General features: G+C 46.1%; 3 protein-coding genes across 5 annotated transcripts in view; 1 reads left to right on the top strand and 2 right to left on the bottom strand.

The window, feature by feature from the left end:
* The window catches only part of LOC124973926 (ral guanine nucleotide dissociation stimulator-like), a 334,331-nt gene extending 309,031 nt beyond the window's left edge, over nucleotides 1–25,300 (bottom strand). Inside the window, exons 1-4 of the mRNA XM_047537559.1 lie at nucleotides 25,072–25,300; nucleotides 24,636–24,865; nucleotides 23,423–23,537; nucleotides 21,516–21,631 (exon numbers count right to left, since the gene is read on the bottom strand). Coding sequence (XP_047393515.1) covers nucleotides 21,516–21,631; nucleotides 23,423–23,537; nucleotides 24,636–24,865; nucleotides 25,072–25,300 — 690 coding nt within the window. The remainder of the gene's footprint in view (nucleotides 1–21,515; nucleotides 21,632–23,422; nucleotides 23,538–24,635; nucleotides 24,866–25,071) is intronic.
* Nucleotides 9,837–16,985, top strand: LOC124973939 (TBC1 domain family member 8-like). Of its 3 annotated transcripts, none has more exons than XM_047537570.1 (5): nucleotides 9,837–10,064; nucleotides 10,769–10,948; nucleotides 13,476–13,634; nucleotides 15,351–15,548; nucleotides 16,150–16,985. In XM_047537570.1, exons 1-5 carry the CDS (start codon nucleotides 10,017–10,019, stop codon nucleotides 16,195–16,197), a joined length of 633 nt encoding a protein of 210 aa, XP_047393526.1. In that variant the 5' UTR covers nucleotides 9,837–10,016; the 3' UTR covers nucleotides 16,198–16,985. The 3 variants fall into 3 exon arrangements, with proteins under 3 accessions (XP_047393526.1, XP_047393527.1, XP_047393528.1); XM_047537571.1 differs by having other exon boundaries at nucleotides 10,835–10,948; XM_047537572.1 differs by lacking the exon at nucleotides 10,769–10,948.
* LOC124973940 (ral guanine nucleotide dissociation stimulator-like) lies at nucleotides 17,522–20,925 on the bottom strand. Its single transcript, XM_047537573.1, has 3 exons — nucleotides 20,784–20,925; nucleotides 19,675–19,789; nucleotides 17,522–17,756 (listed from the first exon to the last, which is right to left on the bottom strand). The coding sequence occupies exons 1-3, from the start codon at nucleotides 20,916–20,918 to the stop codon at nucleotides 17,548–17,550; spliced, it is 459 nt and encodes a 152-aa protein (XP_047393529.1). The 5' UTR covers nucleotides 20,919–20,925; the 3' UTR covers nucleotides 17,522–17,547.

The following is a 25,300-nucleotide window of genomic DNA, read 5'->3' on the forward strand; positions in this document are numbered from 1 at the left end:
GTTTTAGAATCATGTATAATGGTTGTCCAGTGAGTAGACTTAAGGACACTGTACATGGAAGCAAGAGGGCCAAATAACAGGAGGTAATCTCCACTCAGTTTGGGGCCAGGGGAAGAAGGTGGAGAGGAGCAGGAGTGATGAGAATTGACCCTAAGCCATGACAAATTCTCTGGGGGCCCTGGGAGGACAAGGAGGCTTTGCTCCTGGTTCTGTGTGCCTAGTGGTCTTGGTTAGTCGTGGTCCTGTTCTGCTTTTGAGAAGTCCAGGCCATGGCAGGACTTATGAGTTCCCATGTGAGACATAGCTGGTTCTCAGTGGTATTGCAACACTCGCTGTATTCTTCACCATGACCCGGAGCACTAAGCCCCTTGTTGTCTCTGCCTGTTTTCCAGGAAGCAGAAATAACATTGGCAGGAACTGCAGGAGTTTGAGTTATCTGCTTAGAATCATTCCAAGAATGGATTTGCTTATGTAGTCATTTGAATCCTGTTTCTGTAGATTGAAGGCTTAGGAGGATTATCTTTTCTGATTCCCAAAAGAGGACTTAGAGGCACAGCCAGGAGAGGAGTCCTCCATGGAACATGGCTGAAGGTTGAAATGCTCTGAGAAACTCATCAGACCTTTTGTAGAGATAATAACACTCATGCCTTTACAGACCGGAGTTTAGGTTTCTGATCTTCAAAGTAGTTTTGGATTTGCTTGCAGCAGCCTAAGTGCAGGGTTTTCCCATTGGTAGCAGAACCTGTGGCATGGACTGGAGGCAAATGAGAGAAACCGGAAAATTGGGAAAAAGGAAGGGGCTCTATTGTTGTGGGAGGGTCAGAAGCTGGAGTTCATGGGCTGGTGTGTAGGATGTTGAAGCAGAGGAGATGTGATTCTGACGTGGTGTGCAGAAGCATGTCTGCATAGTAGGTGGTTGTATGTGTCCTCAGCCTGGGAATCTGAGTTTCAGCGTCTGCAGAGTCAATCAACTGCGTATCAAAAGTATTCAGAAAAAAATTGCTTCTGCACTCAACATGTAGTTTCCTGTTCTTGTCATTATTCCCCACATAAGATAGTATAACAGCTGTTTATGTATCATATACATTGTATGAGGTTAATGGGTAATCTAGAGATAACTGGACATGTACGGGTGGATGGGCCCAGGTTATACATCAATACTACATACCATTTTATCCTAGGAGCCTGACCATCCTTGGATTCTGGTATCTTTGAAGGGTTCGAAAACCCATCCCTTACAGATATTGAGGAGCAACCTACAGTAGTTTGAAGAAAGCTTACCTAGTAGTTGAAGAAGATCCTGACCACTCTCCCCAGTGGTAGCTCCTTCTAAGTTTCAAGTGGGTTGCCGCTTAGGCTTCTGGATTCTTAAAGAGCAAGATGGGAGGTGAGAAGGTCTCTGGTCACATCCTCTTGGTTACCTGGGAATGGAGACGTGGGTGGAGAGAGACAGGGACAGCCTCCCAGTGCTGACAGACTGGCTTTGGTGATGACCCAAAGATGTCACCTTAGGCCATCCTGTGCCTCAGCGTTGGGAGATCACAAAGGAACCAAGTTCTGTTGTCTTGAGCTTTTCTTTTTCCTTATGAGGTACTTCTGGGTACTTCTTTTAATTCCATCCCAAGTGGCCACTCAGAAGAGCAGCCCTACTACAGATGATTCTTTCTCACAGACCTTAATCTGCAAGTTCAGAGTGAGCCTTCTGGCCCTTTCCCTGTGAGGTACAGGTTGCATATCCCTTATTCAAAATCCTGGGCACCAGAAGAGTTTTGGATTCTCTAGGATGAGGAGATATTTGCATGTTCATAATACCATGCTGCCCAACTGAAACATGAAAGTCATTTGTTTCATATGCACCTTGTGCCCATTGCTGGAATGTACTTTTATATAGTATTTTCAGTCCTGTACATGAAGTAGTTTGTGTCCTTTGAACCAGAAATCAGGTATGGGGTTTTCCACCTCTGACATGATGTTGGAACTGCAAAGTTGCAGACTTTGGAACATTTTGAATTTGGATTTCCAGATTGGGTTTCCAGATTCATGTGAATATCGTGTAACACAGGTAGTGTAAGAGAGGAAGGTTGCAGGTGGGATAGAATGGGAAAGGAAATTCAATTTTGAAAACACACATGTGACATTTGGGTATTATGACTCTAGTGGCCTTTGTGCCTTACAGTGGCTCAGTTATTGTGTACTATTGTCTGGTATCCTTTAACTTCTCTGAGTTTAGAATATATCCCATGTTCCATTTGGAAATCCAGCTGAGCCACACTGCCTGGTCCTCACATGCCTTTTCTTGTTTAGGATTGTGCTTGCTTTACTGAGCACTTCACTGAGCATCTGCTATGTGCAGGACCCTGCACTGGATGCTGAGCACGTACTCTCCTATGCTGGAGTAGCCAACATGCAATAGTGATGACTAGAAACCTCCTTGTAGAGAAAGAGATGACTGAAATGATCGTGCCTTTGGTTAATGGTGTTGCTCAATGCTCCAAAAATATGGTGAAGTTTCTTAGTTGCCTTTGAAAGGAATTAATTTACTGTAGTTGACTTCATGCTATTGTGTTTTTTAATGTATACCTGATCTTATAGTTTTTAGAGATATTGCTGTAAATGGTATGAAGTGTCCATTTGTAAACCTGTGAAATTCCTGGCTGTTGCTTGTCAGTTGACCAGTGCCTGTGCAGCGACAACATCCTTGTGAGGACCTTCCCAGGATGTTTTTCCCCTGTGAACGTGACTTTGGTACTTCTCCACGGGCCTCTCTTCTCCCAGGAGACACTAAGTGTGACTGTTGAGAATTGTCTGCCACTTGGTTTGTGTTCCATGCTAGAACAGCTGTACCATTGCAAATGCTTCTGACACTTGAGTGGTAGGTGCTCTGCACATGATCAAGGTGTGCAGGGTGGTCAACAGGACAGTTCCAAGGCTTTCCTTCTTGGTGAGCTGGCCTAAGTGGCCATGGGACTGAACTTTGTAAGTCCCAGTGTAGTAACGGGAGAGACTGTGGCACCAGTGGAGAGTGCCAGCTTTCAGTGACAAACGGTGGCTCGGGGTGTGAGAACCCTGGCACGGGACGTTTGCAGAACATTAACACAGGGACTTAATGTTGGCAAAACGATGACTTGTTTTTCACTCTCTCTCTTTCTATTCTGATCCAGGTACCACATTAGAGGAAATCAACCAGCACTGGAACTGGCTGGGACAGAATCTCCTCCATACTCTGTGTTTGATTATAAAGACGACATGGCCAGCTTTGTCAAGGGGAAGGTGAAGGTAGGCCCTTTGATCTCTACCTTTCTCCCCATCTCGGGTGACTCTTCATGACATTTTGAACTCTGCCACATACCCACAGTCTTCCCCAGTCCAATTACACTTTTTGGATTAATGCGCAAAGGCAAATTTGTTCAATTGTCACCTGTCAGTCTTTGCAGCACATAAAGATACACCTGAAATTTAGGGAAAAAAGGGGGTGGTGCTTCATCCTCAGGCCTAGTTCCTGTTATCTTTTACAGATATAATCACCCTTTTTTTTCTCGTGGGATACCATAATGTTAAGATTTCTGTTTTTGCAGAGCAACATATTATTGTCTTCCTCAAATTAATTATTCCTGACTCATTTTCTCTTTAGCTGTAACATTTGTCACGATGTTGGACCTAGTACTCTGGTCCCACTAATAGTGTATGTTTGTTCTGCAGATGTTAATTAAATGGAGTTACAGCCAGTTAAAGTGTGAGAAAGCAGGAGAGGAATCTTGGGAGGTATTTGTCCATACCTGCTGCCAGTTACATTGTTACATAACTGGTGTCCTTGCAAGGACACGATGGTGATTGGTGCTTTAAGATCCTGTTGGGGAGGGACGTGATTCCTCGTTCTACAGTGAACTCTCCTTACATACTTGAACACATAAGCCTGCAGTACAGTTTTCTTCCCTTGGGATAAAACCTCCCCAAAGCAATCCATCTTTCCTCCCTCTTCCTGTTCCTCCTTCTTCCCCCTCACTTCATTTCCTCTATTCAAAGGATCCCCAATGTGGAAAGAAATTGTCAAAATAGTGCTGTATACATACATGAATATACGACAGTGAATTCCATCTTTGATGCATACCTATAAAGCACTAATTAAAGACCAAATACGTAGTAGAGAGCCCACTAAAGTAGGCAGCCCAGGGGAGGGAAATGGAGCTCATTCTATTCCATGCCTGTATGATGATGTCAGAGTGAACCCCACTACTGTGTATAAGTAGAATGTACTAATAGATACGTTGTGAATCTCTCAGACCATGGATTTTGTTGTTTTGAAAACAAACCTGAAGACTTCCAGCTTTTCGTAAGGGGTGTCAAAGTGAATTTTTGGTTTTAGAGGAAGCAAGAGAAGCAGTCTTTTGCATTTGGGGACTAGGGGATGTGAGCAGGATGAGTGAAGAGCAGGGGTGACCGAGGCCATTCAGTGCTTGGAAGCCAGGGCATGACCTCTTATCTGTGGGGTCAGAGCTGACCTGGGCTATGGTAAAAGACACACAGCTCTAGGGACACCCCTCATCCTTGCCGATGGACTGTGCCTCTGTGTCCTGTGTCAGATGGGACTGAGCATCAGCAACACTTGACCTGCCTCTCTTGGCCTAACGTGAACTGTAGTGGTTCTCTTCTTGAGGTATTTCACTTGCTTGGGAGGAAGGAAATTGATTTCTGCTTTGTTGCTTCCTGAAACCCTTCTGTAGGAGAAGGAAAAGTGTCCTCTCCCTAGGATCTGTAGTTGAGGCTCTGGAAATGACATTGCTATGCAGCAGATGACTAAGAGAGAAAGAGTTGATTTGAATGCACGCAGAGTGTATACACACGGCAGAAACTCAGCCGTGTAACTGGTAGGGTGGTTAGAATCGACCTTGCACAGCACCTTAAGGGAAAGCAACCAGTTGACTGAGGACTGAAGTGACAGGAAAAGGGGTCCATCTTCTGGGGTGGTGCAGGGTCGGGGAGGTAAACATGGGGGAAACTAGTGGCAGGGGAGGGCTGACTTCGTGAGGCTGTGTGAGCCCCTCATGCTACCGAGATCAAGAGATCAAAGGTGTCTTCCCAGGACAGAGGGGGACACACCTGTGCAGATGGAGAGTCCCTCCTGACTCGAGGCAGATGGGGCAGGGCAGACAGTCTTTCTGGTACCCCGTCTTTTTTGTTTCTCAGTTATCTTTGGCTCAGTTATCCTTATGCTGAAGTGGCATGTTTGGGGGTGACAGTTTTGATCCGTGACACTTCAAAGCTAGTATACCCTAAAAAAAGAAAGGAAGGAAGAAAGGAAAGCTGAGGAGGCAGTGCTGGGGAGCGAGAGCACATTGTGGGATTTGTTCTCCCCACTCCTCGGGCCAGATCCACAGGGTGTGAGAGTTGGACCTTTCCTGGGCCCTTGGCTGCTCCATAAAACTTGAAAAATCCCTCTGCTTCAGCTCTTCCTGGGACCAGACATGCAGCCATGACAGTTGGGAGGCCCTATGGCCACCATCATGTCTGCTTGGAGCCTCTGAATCCTGTTCTCGGCCATGCCAGTCGGCTCTAGAGCCTGATAAATAGTGAAGAAAACAGTACACTTCACCAGCACTGAGGTTTATTTTATAGTAATTATGATTAGATTATTTTAATGTGAGTGCCCAGGTTTCATTTCTAAAAGGACTTATACAGTGAGGATTTGGTAACACCCCCGAGAAAACAGCCTCATCTTAGGAAACATAGGCTCTCATAAGACAGTCATATAAAACACAAATGAAAATGTTAAGAAAAAGAAAAGGACAGGTAATGACAGACTGTCACCCTTGAGAAATGAACCACAGCTTTTATTCTAGTCTCTTCTGTCACCACCACAGATCACAAAGGTCCTTTCTTGTTGGTGGTGGTTGGCAAAAGAGTTGCAGTGTCAGATTGTGCCCTCTGCTGTTTCCCACACTCCCCAGGGATTTAGGAGTACTTCCTCCCTCTAGAAGCTTGGCCAGGGTCCTCCCTTCCACCTTGAACAAGTATAGAGTGAACGGTGGTGGTGCATGGCATTAGTCTTCTCCAGATCCTGCAGTTGACTTTATACTGACCTTTTTGAACCTAATGAAGACATTCATTCATGTTTTAAAGAGACTCTTAGGTCCTAGTTGTGTAGTTCTTCGGGGCTGATGTGAGTTCCCACACCAGAGTCAGTCACTGGATTTCGTATCTCTTGTGTTGGTTCGCTTTTCATCACTGTCACAAATACCTGAGATGACTGACTTAGGGAAGGTTGGTTTGGCTCCCAGTTCTGGAGGCTCCAGTCCGTGACTGATCGGCCCCCTTGCTTGTGAGCCTGGGATGGGACAGCACATCAAGGCAGTGGCTTATGGCAGAGGAAAAGTATTCAACTCATGGCGACCCAGGGAGCAGAGAGGAAGGGGCTGGGGTCCCACTGTCCTCTTCAAGGGCATGCCCCCAGTCATCCAAGGACCTCCTGCCAGACCCCTCCTTGTGCAGTTCCATCACCTCCCAATACACTAGCTGGGAATCAGGCCTTTAACACATGGACCTTGGGGAGGCATTGAAGATCCAAACTGTAGCATGAGTGTAGGGAGGATTTGGGAAATAATTGTGAATTAAAATTCTCAAATCTTAGAAGTCAGCTGATTCAGCCACAGCTTCATGGTCAGTAAGTGACTGAGAGACTTTTCTTTGTGTTTTGCAACCTTGTGATGGTTAATTGATCTCTGCCTTTTTTTTCCCCCTCTGGCTGTGGCTGTTTCAGGGTTGTGGACAGGAGTGGTTGTCGTGGAAACAACAGAGTTTCCTCAAGTGCCTGGGTGCATCTGTCCTTCCTGCTTCCTGTCCCTTGTGCTGTCTTCCTTCCCTTTGCCCAGGTCCCTGAATGAAGGCCCTGTCTCTTGTGAGTCAGGGTCTGATTGCTTAAGAGAGCAGCAGCAGGCTTGCTGAGCAGAAAGGGGAGCCCAGGAAGTTCTGAGAAGCGGTGGTGACGTTGGAGGCCAGGTTCATCCTCCTAGAGACAGAGAAGGTGGTCACCTACTGTTCTTGATGCTGCTGTAAGGGCTGGGTGCCCTGCCAAGGCTGTCTGTACATCAGCATCAACCACCTCTGCTTCTACCCCTTCTCCTGGTCAATGAAGTCATGTGAGGCCAGTGCCAGCATCTGCAGTATTTGGTCCTTCAAGATAAAGTTGGCCCTGGGGTTGATTGGCATGGCTCCCTAGAGAAGCCATTAAAGGTTAAATCCCACAGCAAAAGATTTAAGTGGGTGGTTGAGATGACAGCAGGTGATACTGGATTAATTTCCAAATGATTTGTGCAGATAGTTAAGTTGAAGTATACATGCTACAACGAAGGAGCTTGATTTTTTTTTTTTTGCTTGTTTTTTGGAGACAATTCATTTTTCTGCTACCTTCAGGAGCATATCTGTGTAAATTATTTAAATAGCTACTCAAAACCTTTTACTACCATAGATTATGTTGAAGATACAGTATCATAACTGATGGGTGAATATTTCTATAGGAGTAGCATGTACTTCTGCTTCTTAATGCAGAAGGACATCTTTTAAAACACCCGTCCTTGAACATCATGTCATGACTGTTGTATATGCAGAACACTTTACCTGGGTCCACTTCAAATCCAGAAAGAATTTATGACATCGCACCAGCAGTGGGTACTGTCCTCAGTACTGGCATTCCCACAGGAAAAGGCAGCGCCACAGGTGTCAGTTGTGTGTTCAAGGTTTCAAAAGCCATTGCCATTGAAAGCACTTTCAGAAGCCATTTCAAGAGCCTGTGCTGGGTGGCATGGGAGATGCACACGTATGTGTGGTTTTCTTCATTTATTCTCCACGTGCAGTCAGTGGGAGGCCTCCTCCTGAATATCTGCTGTGGCCAGCCTCCTGCACATGCTGTTTTCTCTTTCAGTCTCACCAGACTCCCTTCTGATGCCTCAGTATCCCTGCCCTGTGTGCCCAGTCCTCTCCTGACCTTGCTTGGAATGGGCCTCAGCCTAACCTTGGCCATCCTTCTTTCTGAAATGCTTTCCCAAATGAACACTTTTCCAAATGCTTTTCCTTCTCTCCTTAGCCTCTTTAGAAACTCCTGTTTGTCCTTCAATACCCAGTTCAGATTTGTCACGTCCACCATGCCTTCCTTGTCCCCTTATAATGTACACCATGTCTGTTTCTGGGCTGGGTTCTGCCAAGTTGGTGTTGCTTATTTGCTTGTAGTTTAGTTTTTCCTATTTGTTCTGCTTAAGTGCAGGGCGTTCCACAGAGCAGTCACTTAATGAACTCAAGTAGGCAGTGTAGATGAAACTAGTGTGGGCAGAAGAGCTGACATAGCTGGAAAAGAGTAGTCCCAGGCCTGACATAGTAATGAGGCTGTTTACAATTCTAAAGTCATCGAAAATGCTATGGCTAAATAAGTGGAAGGAAATGTTACAATATGACATTCATTCTCTGAGGTGAAAAGGAAATGATTTCATTTGGAACACTAAGGATTGTCACTAAACCTAATTGTGTTAGGATGATGATATTTGGAAAAAATTAATTATTGCTAATATTTGATCATGTTTTCCACTTGTTATCTGTATGAGGAATTGGCTAACAGATATGATTTTATCTTCTCCAGGTTTCTTCTGCATTAGCCTACTGCCTATCATTGTATCCACACTAATTCTCAGATGCGTATAGTGGCGCATGCCTGTAATTCCAGCATCCCAGGAGACTGAGACAGAAGGATAGCAAGTTGAAAGGTAGCCTCAGCAAAGGCAAGGCACTAAGCAACTCAGTGAGACCTGTCTCTAAATAAAATAGAAAATTAGGCTGGGGATGAGGCTCAGTAGCCAAGTACCCCTGACTTTAATCCCTGGTACACCCCCCCCAAAAAAAAATCTGGGACTAGCATGTTTGTTTAAAAATGTATCACCCACACTATTTTACATTATCTTTATTAGTAGCAGTATTACTGAGGATTGAAGCCAGAGCACTTAACTGTTGAGCCCTGCCCCCCATCCCAACCTTGCTTTTTGAGACAAGGACTAGCTAAGTTACCTCCCTAGCAAGGAGGGATCCTCCAGCCTCCTGGGTCACTGGCACTAAAGGTGGGTGCCACAGCACCTGGCTCTCTTTCTGCCAGTGCTGGGAATCAAACCCAGGGCTTCACACATGCTAGGCAAGTGCTCTGCTACTGAGCTATGTCCCAGCACCTGCTTTCTTTTTCTAAAGTGAAAGTCATGCTTTGTTGCCCAGGCTGAACCTAAAACCCTGGGATCAAGACACCCACCTGCCTCAGGCTTGCAGGTAGCTTGGAGGTGCACATACACTGTGCCTGACTGTACTGTAATACCTTAGCATTTCATAGAATCTGCTTGTAGTGTCTTCTAAGCATAATAAGAGTCATGTGACACAGACTCGATGCTCAGCCCGCTTCTGTGAACAAGAAATGCATAACCCTCTTGCACACTTCTTTTTCTTCTACCTTGATGTGTGAGTGCTGTTTTTGAAAGTAGATTTTGTGTGATTCAGAAACTTTTGCATGAGTGTTGAAATATTCTTGAAGATGTATGCTATTGGATTGCAAAATGTTGGTCCTTGAAAGTATGCAGTAGCCAGCGACCTGGGAAATGACACTTCAATCTTTAAGAAAACCCTTGGCCCATGAGTTGGGTTTCACCAGCAGCTGTCAGGCAGTTGTGTACTCTTCCCCTGCACAGGCTTTGAGACTTTTGCATTTTAGCTTAAAAGAGACAAATAGAACGTTGGATTGTTATTTGCTGATGCTTGAAGTTTGGCTCCCACTTTATGGGGGATCTGATTTTGCATCTTTTCTCTTTCAGTTCAACTTGTAATACCTTGGGTTGATATCCAGAAATTGGAAAGGACAGCCAATGTCTTTGTGGCGGACACCATCCGGATCACCACACAGAATAAGGAGCGTGACTCCTCCATGTTTCTGATTCTGTATGTGGTCTTGAAGATCATGGAGCAGCTGGTAGATGTGATTCTGCGGAGGCTGCTGGATAATGAGGTCTGGAGCCAGATGTGCAGGAGCCAAGCCAGATCACCAAGAGGTAGAGCTTCAGTCCCATGGTGTCCCTCAGCTGCTTGACCTTTTCGTGTGCTTTGCTTAGCACCTTTTGGTTGTGAGGTCTTCGCTGTGTCCCTGGGCATTGGTTCGAGGGCCTGTGTGCATAGCAAACCCCATGAATGCTCAAGTTTCTTTCATAAAATGGCATGGTATTTGTATAGAAACCTTTTTTTGGTTTTCTGGTGGTGATGGGGTTGAACCCAGGTCCTTATGCATGCGAGACCAGGGCTCTACCACCGAGCTACAACAAGTCCTCATCTTTTCATCTTAAATCACATGGTAGAAAATGTTTACAGGGCAGCTGAACTGATTTCGATACCTTTGTCATCAATAGAGCAAGTCAGTATTTTGTATAATTTGGTCCATGGCGACACCAGTCATGGAGACTGTCAGGCTAGTTGCTTGCAGTGTCACCAAGGAATTCAGCTTTATCATCTGAAGTTCAAACCCGATGTTTGAGCTGGAATTTGATTTCAGGTTTGCAGATCATAACTGGGTAACTAACCACAGCTCTGATGTCAAGGTAAACCGTTATGAAAGATCCTATAAGAGACCACAGAGTACTGTCCTGGATTCAATTTTTGACATACTTACAGAATCAGGACTGATCAAATACTACTAGTCATTAAACAGAGTTTTTTTTTCTTTACTTTGAAATTTATATAACACAGACCTCCCCATTTTCAGGCATGCAGTTCAGTGGCATTAAGTATGTTCACACTGATACATGACCATCCTCACTGCCCATTCCAGAACTCTTCTGACTTGATTAAACTAAAAGTCTACCTACTACACACTACCACCCTGTTCAACCTTGCCTCACAACCGCCATTCTGCTGTCTCTGTGGAATCAGCTGGATTCCTCACGTAAGTAGACAACACTCAATGTTTTGCTTTGGGCTTATTTCGCTTAATATAATGTCCTCAAGGTTCATCTCTGTCACAGCATGTGTCAGAATGTCCTTTCTTTTCAGGGCTGAATCATAATCCATCGTATGTACATACCCCACTGTGTTTATCCACTTGTCTGTCCATGCACGCTTATTTTGCTTTCACCTTCTGGCTATTGTGAACAATGCTGTCGTGAAGTGGGCACACTAGTTTCTCTGACACCTGCTCCCGATTCTATCGAGTATTTTTACCCATAAATGAAATAGCCAAATCATATAATCCTATGTTTAATCTTAAAAACAGCCTTAGTCTTTTACTTCAAAATTGTTTATCTGTTTTAACATTTCTGTATTTTTTTTTCGATTGACGTTTCTTTAAAATATCCAAGGAAATGAGTAAACCATAGCTATAATGCCTTTGCTCATGAGGCAGTTTAGTACCTCAGCATCTGAAACTCTGGTTTTTTAACCGAATTTTGGAGCAGTTTTTATTTAGATTTTTTGAATTAGGGATGCTCAACTGCTAAAGTTTACATAGATCTTGTAAAATCTGAAAAACTCTGAAAATTGAAACTCTTCTGGTCCCAAGCATTTTGAATAAGGCCGACTCAACCTGTAGTGAATTCATTCAAAGCCATGAGGTCTAGTGTTCAGTGCTAATACAAGGAAAGTCATCTTGAAAACAGCAGATCTTTCCTCCTTAAGACATGCTCTTTCTTTTCACTGTCTGGTGGGGGTGCATCTTTCTCAGTGGTGGTCCTTGAACAGCAGCATGTTTGGGGTTTTCATGTATTCAGAATGACTTCCCGTCCCTTCCAGCTGTGTGCATGTAGTTCAAACTGGTCACATGTTTCCACAAAAAGCACCAAAAAAAATGTTCTTTATAGGTTTCCTTTTTTTTTTTTCCCAAATTCAACTCCATGTGTCGTTGGGTCACCTCTGATGTGTGATAGTTGTTTTGGAAGATGGATGGCACTTATTTCTTCCTTACGAAAGAGACTCTTGGGGCTCTGATCATTGTTTTTGTTTCCTGGTCCCTAAATCCTTTTATCTAGCAGGCTGAAGAATTTCATGTGGGATTGGCATCTGTAGTCACTTGCTCTGCAGCAGCACCCCGGAACTTCCCGCTCCTTCTCTCACTGGCTCAGAGCCCCTGAGCCAACCTCTCTGGCCTCTAGGTTTCCACCATTCTACTCTCAGCATTTTGACAGCAACATTTTTAGAGTTAAATGTAAGTGTGTTGGGCATTGTTGACTCTCAGGGACCTTGTGATCCAATTGAGGGACCTCACCTTCCATTCTTGCACTATGTGAACTTCTTTTTCTTTGTTCTTTGTAGATATACTTGACTGTCATGTGTAATTTGACATGTCCTACATCCATGGAGTACAGCTTCCCTTCCTGTAGTTGTACAAGATGTGGAGCTACACCAGGCGTATATTCCTATACGAACATAGGAAATTATGTGTGATTCAGTGTGTGTACTTGGCACAGTGCACTTGCCTTTCCCTGGCTCCCTGGTACTCCTCTAGAGAAAAGTCAGGCTCCTTTTTGGTTATTCACATCTGAACAGTTAAGACTTTCAATGGGTTGTTGAGGTTTTACAATATTCACAGGACCACACAATCATCACTACAGACACAGAACCTTTTATTACCCTCCCAAGAAGCCTCACATTAATGAGCAGCCTCTCCTTATTTCTGTCTGTCAGCCTCCTATGCGGACATTTCATGTAAATGAACCTGGCACCTTGTGGTCTTTGTGTCTGGCTTCTTTCACTCAGCCTGAGGTTTCCAGCTCTGTCCATGCACACTTTCTGTTGATGGCTGAGTACTATCTACCCTGCTTGAGGGCATGTACCACATTTGCTGTGTCCATTGATTCACTGGTGGACATGGGGTAGTTTCCACCTTCGACTGTGAATCTGCTGTGTTTGTGTGCCAGTTAATGGACGACAGTGCTCAAGTCTGTTTGGTGCATTCACCTGGGAGGGAATGTCTGGGTAAACACTAGGTCCACTTTCAACATTTGAGGGCTTCTGGCTGTTTGCCAAGGGGAGAGTGTCAGTTGGCCTCCACGAGCAGCGTGCAAGGGCTCCACCTTCCCCATGTGTCACCGATGCTCACCCCACTTATCATCTAACTTCTCCACACATGGCCTTTGCTGCCATTTTTGGAGTACTTCTCAGTTACTCAAACCAGGATGGAATACTTATTTGAGTTCATGAGTTTATGAATTTCTTCTGGTGGGGACAGCAGGCTCTGCTCCTTGCACTTGGTTGGAAGGGCAACTGAATGTCTGGATGGAACATGGGGCTCACAGGCTCTGGAGGGGCATGAATTTTTTTATTTCAGTCACTAAACTATCACGTTGTGCCAGCAAGTTCAAAAGTGTTTTCTTTTCAATCTCATGTCTGTTGATCTTTCCGTATCTTGAACTCCCCCTACCTCTCACCTGGGACCTTGAAACCCAAGCACACAAGGAGCTGTTTCGAATCTTTTTCAGGCTACCAAGAAAGGAGAAGCTGCACACTGTGGTGGACTGCTCCTCTGGACGCCCTTCAGTCGGTTCCACACTGCAGGATGCATGTTTTCCTCTGAGAGCTCCACCTGCTTTGCCAGCAGAGAAGATGGCTGCTACAATGTTGTCCTTCCGCTCAGAGAGGTATACACTGCCTCTCCCCTCTGCTTGACCTGCTGTGCACACTTTGATGCACCATTTCATCTTTGATGCACCGTTTTATCTTTTAACCCATGTGGTTGAGTCCATTTTCTGTTACTACAACAAAATCCATGATGCCAGGTTTACTTATTAACCAAAAAAAGGAAGAAAATGCTTAATTAACTCCCAGTCCTGAGGCTCAAGAACATGGTGTTGGGTGAGCACCAGTGAGGGCGCTGTGGTGGTCAGTGCCCCCATGGCAGGAGCATGAGTAGATGGAAACATCATGTGTGAAGACAGGAAGCCAGAGAATGGGGAGGGACCATTCTTTGTAACAATCCCTGTTGTGGGAACAAACCAGGTCCCATAATCCCTACTGAGGGCTATTCTTCCAGTGACACATCCATCCCCTACTAGACCTCACCTCTTAAGGTTCCACGACTGTTTAATGCTGCCCCATTGGGGATCAAGCTTTCAACACAAGAACTTTGGGGGGACACACTCCAACTATATCCCAACCAGAGCACCTTGGGCCATCTGATGGCCAGGCTCCAGGAGGGAAGTGTGGGCTGAATTACGCCATTACCCCTTCAGCCTTCCTTTTTTCTCTTGTTGCTATGGCAACCAAAGGTTGCCTAGAAGTGATGGTAAGAACAACATACCCTAGCCCCACACTGTTGATAAAGCTGTCATTCAAAAGTACATGCCTCGCAATTCAAGCTTTTCCTACAGCTCTTTAGGAAGGGATCCTCCCCTTTTGTTGCCAAAAAAAAAGACAAAAAAAGACAAACTATAAAAAGCTTCACCTTTAGAAAATAGGGAGCAAATTGGCATGTATACTCTCGTGGAACTTGTGAAAGATTTAAAAATGCCTCCTTGTGTTAGGATCAGGTCCCTCCTATAACTCTGTGATTCTCTCATTGGAAACGGGAGTGTGGGCAACCTGAGTTTGCTTCTGAATGCAAGCAGCTTGGTCCTTGATCTCAGGCATCTCTGCTGAGGGGGTACCACGGCTGTTATACATCAAGACCTCTGGGGTCTCGTTTCTTGTAGCATAGGTCCTGAGCCTGATTGCTTAGAAACTCAGTGTTTTTCCTCATATGATTTCCCAGATCTATCCCCTCCTTCTCCAATAGATGTCTTCATTTTGCAAGCATTATCATCAGTGGAGCAAGAAATCCACATGATGACCTACATGCCTAAAAATTGATTTTGGAATTATGCATAGCATCAAATTTACCTTGTAACCAATTTGTAAGTGGAATCCTACAGCATAGTCATTTTGTGACTTTTTCTTCCACTACACAATGTCCTTAATGTTGATCCACCTCTTATCTGTTAGAATTCCCTTCCTTTGGAAGTCTGAGTAATATTCCATGGTAGCCTAAACCACAGTTCCCTTACCCATTCATCTGTGCATGGAAGCTTGGGTTACTTCTGCCTTTTGGTGATTGTTATTGATGCTCCCTTGCACACTTTTCAACCTTTATATCAGGTCCTTGTTGCCATTATTCCATGTTAGATTAACTTGTGAGCATTTCGTGGAGGCCTGCCTTCCTTCTTTTTTGCAGTACTTACTGTGATTCAAATCTTTTTATTAGTGCCTTGCAATTATACATAACAGTGGGATTCATTGTTCCATATTGGAACATGTACAGAGCGTAATTAGTCAGTTCCGTTCTCCAGCACCTCCCCTTCATGTGCCGTCTTTTGCATCAGGTAGTGAGCATGGAGAAGATGGAGGACACCAGTTTGCTGCCCAGCCCCATCCTCATCAGCATCAGGAGCAAGATGGCCTTCCAGTTCATTGAGCTCAAGGATAGAGAGATCTTGGAAGAGATCCTGCTTGAGCGACTGAAGCAGGTCCACGCCAACCATCCTGTGCACTATGACACCTCAACCAATGACAAGGACATGGTAGGAGGCTGCAGTATGGTGGCTTTCTGTGACGTGACAGTCCCCCTCTCACCACCTCTGTGTCAGTGGGCTCCAGAGGGCATGTGTAGGAAGGGACCCCCTTGGGTGTGAACACACAATGTGCTAGAGATGATTTGGCCTCCAGTAGTTGGGGGTATGAGTCCTGTGTCACCTCTGATGGGCTGGGTGTTTCCAGTGGGCATTGCACGCGATAGAGGGGCTGGTCGGGAATCACACCACTGCTTGTAGGGGTTGATCTGGTGTCCCCCAGGTTCGGGGGGCTGGTGGTGTGCTCCCTGGGTGGGTGTGGAGCAGACATGCCTCTCCACATCCAGAGGGATTGTCAGGCACCCCCACCTTCCTCACAGGCTGGGTGCTGCCACACTCCAAGGTTGCCGGGGTTGATGCCCTTTGGAACAGACAAAACCTGCTGAGAGATCCTCCCTCATTCTTAGGGTTGGATGACGGCAGAAAAGGACTTGGGTCTGCCAGAGCCTCACCTTCTAGAACTTTCATTGACATATACTTTTAAAAACACATTTTAAACTAATATATAATAATGTTGCATATTTTCCTCTTACTTTTTTTATTTTCTTTTGAGGGCTGGACACACATCACCTGTTTTGTACTTGACAAGCAGGTGCAGTGATCACAAGTTTGGGGATCTTGAAATGGTGTCTTGTCACAGCAGCAAGGAGCGTGAAGACAAGAGCCCACCTCTGCACCCCCGACACCTGACTGTGGTCCTCCAGCCTTTGGGCAGCCAGAACCCTGACTCCCACCTGGTTGTTGAAGCTACTCCTTCCCTGGTGTGCCATGGACACTGGAGGCTGGGCAATGACCATGGAGGGTGTGGCACCTGAGCACCAGCTCCTCCACCTGGGTGGAGAGGTGGCCGTGGATCTTGGGCTGCAAGGGGTCTATTGAGGACTCAGACAGCAGAGGGGGAGCCGGCCTTTCCCCTGTCCGTTAGCGGCTCTCGTGTCATTCCTGCTGTGTGACTTGGGCAGTGGGCGGTGCCGGCCCTGTGGGTTTTCAGGTGTCAACCAAGTGTTCCTCCCACTGGCCGGTGGCATCTGTGAGCATCTCAGTGTCAGTTTCCCGCGTGTGTGTCCTGGGACAAAGGGCTGCCTCTCCTCTAATTTTAAGAACTAAAAATATTTTTGCTACATTCATACTTTTTCTTTATATGGAAAATTTGAGGCGAATAGACTCCAATTTCGTAAGTAGACTATGTGGCAGTGAAGAGACTAGTTTTGACCTTGTCACTCCCTTGGGGACCAGGTATGGCTGCAGACCTTATTACCCCACACTCCTAAGTTACTGCAGCTCCTGCAGCATCAGTTGTTACTTTTAGTGATCCAGACTGAACCTTTCTTTTCAGATGTGATGCATGCACACACACACACACATTGGAGGTATGGGTATATATATATGTGTGTGTGTGTATTCATTATGTGTGTGTGTGTATATATATATATATATGTATATATACATATTCACATTCATATGTATACATATGTATACATATATATATATAATTATTTCCTTAATCTATAATTTCCTAAGTATTGAGCATATATGTATCCTCCCATTGCTGAAGAATGCAGGTTATTAAAAGCATTTCACCATAACCAACTCAAACTCTCTGAGTGTGAGTGCTTGTATGTCTGTTGAGTGTGTGCGTGTGTGTGCCTTCATGCATGTGAGTATCATAATATCCAATATTTCATTTCTCCCATTGGAAATTGAGTCAGAAAATGCAATCTGCCATACTCCCAATACCAAAATGTCATTTTGATCAAATGAAACATTCTTTCATCTAGGGTTGAATGTTTCCGCTAGGAATTGCCGGTAAAATGAATAGATTCAAATCATGAAAGTGGATCAGAATACAGAAACATATTTTAATAACAAAGACTTAAGGTCCAATTATGTTTGGAATTGATGAGTAAACATTTTAGAAATCAATCTCATTAATCATCCATGATGCAATGCTTTAGCACTGCCCAGAGAGACAGGAGCAGATTCTTGTCCACAGGTTCCAGCGGTGATGTCGCACCTGAGTTGCCTCATAAGAGGGAGGTTGGGGAGGGATCCAGTCATCCTTTTCATCCTGAGGATAGGTCCTCTTTCTCAGGATGAAGTCTCTCCTGACATGTGGCTTCATCGCATAAAAGACGTTGGCATTCTTTGGAATCTTCATTTCTGGGGAGAGAGGGGTACAGGTTGGATAGGTGGCACTTGAGACGTGCAGAGCAGAACACCCCAACATCTGACAGCCTCTGCCAGCAAAGGCCTGAGCCACAGACCTGAGAGCTGTCCAGATCAGCTCCAATACCACCAGACACATCCTCAACCATCTTCCCGGAGGAAAAACTAGGTCTAGGACTTCACCAGGACTAATGCCTGTTGCCTCCAAAGGCTTTGGGCTCCAGAAGATCACAGTTCATCTTGATTTTGCCAAAGCATACCCCTAGGGATTACATCTGAAATCTTACACAGATGACTCATGTGCTCAATGTTTCACCCCCAGTTCAGCAAGATTTCCTGGTGGGTTTTGGGTGAAGCACTCCATGTTGAGTGCTCTGATGTGATCATGGAATACTCAGTCAAGATGAAGAGAACACTAAGCAGTGGGAGAAAGTGGAAGAAGGTTGGGCATGGATAGAGGAAGACCTGAAGAGGGAGAGGCCCTCAGCACACATATATTTTTGCAACTGAGCTATATCCCCAGCCCTGGGGGCTCCTCTTTATCCTCATTCTTCTAGTAGTAGTCCTCGTCTTCTTCCCATCTTTCTCTCCTTCACTCTCTCAGTCTCCTTATATCCCATGAAATCACCTGGTTGGCAAGTGCTCCATAGGTTGCAGGTGCCACACCCTCTGCCATAATGTACAGTCTCAGTCCAGAACCAAATGGAATGCTATGAAACTCAGAGCCAAAGGAGGAGTCCCCTGCTAATTTATTTTACCCAAGTATTTGACAGGGAGGAAAGTATGACCAACTGAGACACCTCGTGTTAGCCATGTTCTGCCATTGTTGCTAGTCAGCTCCATGTGGACCAGGCATCCTACAAGGGAGGCCACATCCCAAATGCTGCCCTACTGAGATCAATCATTCCAAAGACCAGGAAAGAAATAACTTCACTCCCACATTTTCCTATGGTCCAGGGATGCAACAACCCCCAGTGGGTTTCAGACGGCCAGTGAGTCCCTGGTCTGAACACCTGTCTCCTTCTGCCCTCCTCTAAAAAGGGCCTGTTCTCTATTTGGGTTTGGATGGATGTACCTGTGCTATGAATTTCCGAGCCCACCAAGGTTTAGCCTTCTTCTTCCATGAACTCTACTCACTTAACAGTATTCGTGGATTCGGATATGAGAGAATGTTTCATAGGCTGGTTTTGGATGCGGTTTTCAGTGTGGACAGAAAGGGGATCATAGCTGCTTTAGGGTTTTGGTTCACAGAAAACAGCAATGGCATTAATTATAGGTCAGCTTTGTGGCATACGTGCCTAGGAAGCCCTCATCTGATTTTAGTGAGGGAAAATAACCTGGCTCTACTGATTCCATCTAGGCAAGTGGACTCAGGCAGAGAAGGCTTGGTCATTTATGCAGTGTCAGACTGTTGAGGCTGTCTCCTAGTCTGTTTTTTTTTTCACATTTAGTCCTGTTCCTGCTTGCTAGAATACTGACAATGCTGTGCACAGAGAGTGGATTTCTGGTCATGGAGAAGGCTTTCAATAGTACTGCTTCAGTCCACAAATGCACCAACTTCATCCTTAGCCCCTGTGTTCCCATCTTCCTCTGCAAACACTCCTCTCAGTGAGCCCTGGGGGCCACATGACCCCTGCAAGAATGCTTTCTTCCTCGCTCCTCAGTGATATCAGCATTGAATGCCTGTTGCTATCCAGGGTTGGACACCTGGTGGGGAGGTACACTAGCCCCTGGGGCTGATCAGAGAACCTAGAGACCTTCCCAGCAGTGCCAGTGTGGTTTTCTTTGTGCACCAGGCCCATCAGTACCTGTTTGAGTGTTCTTCTTGGTCAGATTCTACTCTTTTGGGCTACGAGTTGACCTAATTGCACTTCTTCAATATGGCTCCCCACCATCTGATTGTCCCACTTACTGTGCTGTTGGGAGATGATTTGTCCCAGTTCATAGTCTTGTGGCTTCTCCTCCATCAGGAAGTGATGTTCCAGGGCCCTGCGAATGACCGTAGGAGCCCTGTCGTTGCATGTCACCTGCATCAACGTGGGAGATAGGCCTTGAGGAAATGGGCCGTGGTGTGGCTACCCAAGAACAGTGTCAGGGACATTCAGGGGGAAGTTCAGCTCTAAATACAGGGGCACAATCATTACTGACTACTCCACTACCTGAGGGTAGTATCCTGGTAATTGCCTGGGGCCTTCCTCAGGGCTATGACACCAATCCTCCTACAAAGGTCTGCCTGGCCCTGCCATTGCCCTTTGTGGAGCCACATTTCACTCAGGGTCAAAGGACGCCACAGCCTGGGTAGAGAAACACTTTCATGCCACCACGATGGAAGGAATGGACCAGTGACCTCCTCTCTCCCAGGGCTGTTGCAGAATGCAGAGTGAATTTTGGGGTGGCCCAGGCAGAAACCCAAGAGACTTTGGTTGTGATTGCCAGGGCACAGAACACACTCAGAGGGAAGACCAATGATAGCCGTGAGAGCTCCTGGCCTCCAGAGGCTCAGTACTGCCTGGGATGGAGGAGGACACCTCACTCAGCCAGGGTGGCATGGGAATGGGCCCCTGTACAGCACCTCCCTGGAGGTGGAGTGTGCTCCATCCACATGAATATTGCTTCTACAACGAGACACTCGGCGCCCTGTTCAAGGGGTAGGAAGAATCTTGTGTTGCTCTCCTCCTCCATGTACACCAGCATTCTCCATCCCACACAGTGCAGCCTGCATCCTGCATCCTGCATTCTGTCCTTTTCTCATCTCCCACCAAGACCTGCCCCCGCACTTCTGGTCTGCACACTGCCATGTAACACACAGACTCCCTCACAAATGGGGGTGGAAATGGTCATGCTCTCCCTCAACTCAGGTCAAACCCTTAACAGTGACCTCTCTCTTCTTTATTCCCATCTCTCTTTCCTGACCATTGAAAAACTCACAATTCAAGAGGGCAAGAGTGGCCCATGGTATGGGATTTGTGTTTGCTCCCTGCCCTGGGATAGCACAGGGGACACCTCTTCCACCAGGCTTACCTGGACAGTCTTGCCATCCTTTGCACTCTGGTGCTCCAGTCTGACATTTATGAGGCAGCTGTCTTTCACCTGTTTCTTGGACCGGGGCCATGAGCATCTGCCCGTTATGTATCCGATGGCCCTGGATTTCTTCATGTGTTTTGTGACCGTTGGCTTGGGCCTAACCTGTTGAGAAGAGATGTTACTGGAGGCTGGGCTGATGGTACACTCCATGGCTGAGGCCTCAGAAGTTGATTCTGACAACTGTGGTGGAAGCAATATCAGCAAAGACCAGAAACTGACGAACACCCCCACCTGTGCTCATGCAGGAGACAGCCCTGCCAGCAGGCTTACCAGGATGCGCTGTGAATCCCTCCTGGTCTGCTCCTCCAGGTGGACCTGTACGAAGCTGCTGTCTTCTGCCTGCTCGTTGTAATGAGGCAGTAGGGAACTGCTGTTGGTGACACTATTGGTACCGGAGTCCTTGCTTTCAGTGGCCTGGGGCAGTGGTCTGGCTGCCACTGAAGAGCTGCTGCTCACAGCTCGTGGTATCCTGGGAGTCACCAAAGAAGTGGACTCCAAGAACTGTGGGGGATGGAAACATCAGTAGAGCCCAGAATCTCTCAGCCACCCCCACCTGTCAGGGTGCTCTATGGGCATTCTAGAACATATGTCCAGGAGTTGAGGCTTTTTGTCACCCTGGTGGATGTGAAGGAGCACCAGGGGTAAAGAGCGAGTAAGGTAGGTTTTTACCTCCTTTGTCTTGCTGTTGGTCCACTTCCTGGTGACTCTTTTCCTGAGGACAAAATCAAAGTCCACGCGGGGATTGATGGCATAAAACACATTGCCATCAGCAGGGATCCTCAGCACTGGATAGGGTGGGGCAGAGGTTGGAAGGTGAGTGACACTCAAGGAGTACACAACAGAACACGGCCCAAGACTGACAGCCTCTGGCAGGTCAGGCTTGAGCTCTAGACCTGAGGGCCTTCCAATCTAGATAATATTGCACCTAAAGCATCCTCAGGGACTTTCCCTGAGGAAAGAGTATGCACAGGATCTAAACCAATCTACCAGCTTCCAACAGAAAGCACCCTGGACACCAGGACCTCTCTGTTCAGGTAGAACCTACCATGGAGACCATGCTGGAGTTTGCATCATGATTTGCCATCAGTCGCTCCTGTGTTGGAGCTGCAGTGATCACATACGGGGTTGAGAAAATCATGTGATGGTAGATGCTTTGACCTTGCACTGGAATAATCCAGTCATACGTGAAGACACTAATGGGAGGTGGTATAAATTGGAGGTGTGTTGGGCGTGGAAGGAGGATGTCTACAGGAAGCTTGTGCCTTCAGGAACCATTTTTTTATTTTTTATTTTTTGAATCAGCTGATTCTTCATTTCCTCCTCATCATTCTCCTTTGCATTCAGAGTTTATTCAAGCCAAATTCAATTTAAATTTATGGGAGCACAGTGTCTCAGGCAATTAGACCTATATGTTTAAAACATCTGATGAGAAAAAGAAACATGGAGCCCAATAATACAAACGATGTTTATAATAGAGAAATCATGAAGTGGGAAGAATAACACAATTATTCTTTTTTTTTTTGAATAACTTATTATCCTTTTTTTTATAACACAATTATTCTATCAGCACCTCTTGCTCATGTAAACATTACTTAACACAAATGAAGAGGACTCCTCTGACAAACAACCAAAATAGCTTCTTGCTAACATACACTTACCCCCAAATAGTTAATTTAACAATGAAAAAGAAAGGAAACACTTGAGAAATTTTCAATTGTGATGACTTACAACAAGTCTTCATGAGATTACTAACTACTTTTGGGCAACTGATATCAGGAAGGTGAAAGGAAAATAAAATTGTACAGAGATCTTGTTTGGTAATGTACAGAAGTGAGAAATGTACAGGAGTTCATACCATCAATATAGGCTCCTTCAGAGAACTGAACAATGCATATATTCAATCTGTTTCTTGTTATATTCTTGTTCTCTTTGTGTTTCTCGATATTGTTGTTGTTGTTGTTCTTTTTCTTCTACTTAATGATATTCTTGTTCTTCATCTTCTACATCTGCGTGTGGTCTTCTTCATGTATCTTCTTCATTTTTCCCTCCTTCAACTCCTTTTCCTTTATGTCCACCTACTCCTCTTCTTCTTGCTTCTTGTCCTTCCTTTATCTCTCTCTAATGTCCTTTTGCCAATCTGTGAAGTGTTCTATTGCTTCACACGTTTCTGCCAGATAGGATCTCTGTCCCAAAACACCTAAATAGTGTCCATTCACACGAATGGAAAGATTGGAAGCCAGGTGCCTAAAGCAAGATTTCTTCATTCAAGAACTTTTCTCAAGTATGTGTCACTGTCCTGAAAGGCTGCCTAAATAGACAGCCAGGCATTGCTTATCTCCTCTGCCCCTCATGGATATGAAGTTTACAAAGCCTGATCAGGTCCAGGGAGGACACTGGATAGGGGGACCCAGCAGTCCCAGGGTGAACTGATTTACACTCCCATCATTGCACTTTGTTTCTACAAATGACCCACCACACTCTGGTTATTTTTCAGGTCACAGCACTTTCTTTGGCTGCTGAGTTGTCCTGAGCCCACAGGAAGTCACTTCTCCCCACCATCGAGTGGACCCACTTACTCTTATGCTCCGACACAATCTGAAGCAGCTCAAAGTCCTCTGGATCCTCCTCATTGAGCAAGTGTTCTTGTAAGGCCCTGCGTATGACCGCGGGTGCCCTATCCTGGCAGGTCACCTGATCAGGGTTGGAGAAACTCATCAGAGAATGAGTTTTGGAGTAGCCACCCAGAGCACTGGGTGACTGGTCAGTCATTCAGGAGACAGCTTAGCTCTTAAGATAAGGGCACCATGTGTTATCATGCTACCTGGGGCCTTCGAGAGTTCATGTGGGATCTTCCTATATGCTTCTAGCCCCATCTTGGTACAACAGTCAGGTTGTCCCTGCTATGTCCTTCTGATAAAAAGGGTGCAAATACCTAACAGCCTTTCTAAAGACACACTTGGCCCAACAAGATGGGAGGAATGGTGAGTTTGCTCCTGTATCCCATCTCTGCTCTGAGAATCATGATACCTTTGTAGGTAGTCCAGGCAGGACCCTAGACCCCTTAGTTCTGACAGACAGGATATAAAACAGACTCAGCAACTAGAGTATGCTTGTGACTCTTTTATGATAGCCAGGAGACTTTTGGGCTCCATGGCCTCATTCCTCGATGTGTTGTAATGCGTTATGGACCCCACTGAGGCAATGTTTGAACAGGACTTCTCTGTCACTGGACACATGGAGAGTTAGGGCTTAAACCCCACATCCAGAAAAATTGTGCAAAGGGAGCTGCTAGCTCCCTATTTAGGTCTGTGCAAAGTATGACATATGTTTTCTTGAAAAACCCCAGTTGTCTGTGACCTGCAATAACCTAACCTCATTATGCTAAGGAGGATCCCTTCCATTCTACATATGCCTTCCAGCACACAGGAGTTATGACTGCTGCATCCTCTGCACAAACCTCCAAGGGTCCAACTCACTCTAGACACCAGGCTTCAGAGTGCAGCCTGCACCCTATGCGTTCCTCTGACCTCATCTGAGCAAGCACTTACCCCTGCACTTCCATACTGCAAACCCCACACCCTGCAGGCCCACTCACACCTGGAGCTGGGGCATGCAGCTGCTCTCCCTCATCTCAGGTCAGCTTCTTAACACTGAGCTCTGTCTTCTTCATCCTCTTCAATCTTATTTACCTTCCAGAAGCTCTAATTCATGAAGGCAGGCCTAGTCCAAGCTATGTTCTCTGCCTTCCCCAGTGAGGGCACCCAGGGGATCCCCTGCTGAATGACTCACCACGATGTTCTTATACTCCATTCGTCTTTGATTTTCTAGATGGACATGAATGGAGCAGCTGTCTCCCACTCGCTGGTTGTACAGAGGTACTGTGGAGCTTGGAGTAGAGACCTCGGGGGAACTGGACTTGAGCTCTGCCTCTGGCGATGGTGCTGCTCCTTCACTGGCCACCAGAGCAGCTCCTTGATGAGGCTCTAGCCCTGGGGTGGGCATTGGAAGTGAGTCTGTAGCTAGAGAAAAGATTCCAACATGACAGACTGGACGTGAGCTTTGCAAAAACAGACAATCCACACTGTCTGCCACGAAGATCTCAGCCCCTGAGCCCACGCTGGACCTATTCCCAGACAGGGGCATTGCCTGAGTGGGCAATGGCTTCTCCTTGTTCCCAGCCCAACAGTAGCCATACACATTCCACCCTCTGGGACCAAACTCTGACCTATGAAGATCCTTATGTACACACCCCGGGCCTCCTGGAACTCAGGCTCTGCCTCACTGGACTTGCCATCCTCTAGCTGTGCCAGCAGGTGGTGTGCTTGGCGCTCCAGATTCAAGCCACCCATGTACAGTTGAAGGTAAGGCAGCAGCAGCTGGAGAATCATGAGGCCTGGAGGCTGATGGAAAGCCTCGCTGTACTGCTCCATCCAGGTACCCGGGTTGATGGGCAT

Source organism: Sciurus carolinensis, unplaced genomic scaffold (assembly GCF_902686445.1).
Source record: "Sciurus carolinensis unplaced genomic scaffold, mSciCar1.2, whole genome shotgun sequence".
Classification (NCBI taxonomy): Eukaryota; Metazoa; Chordata; class Mammalia; order Rodentia; family Sciuridae; genus Sciurus; species Sciurus carolinensis.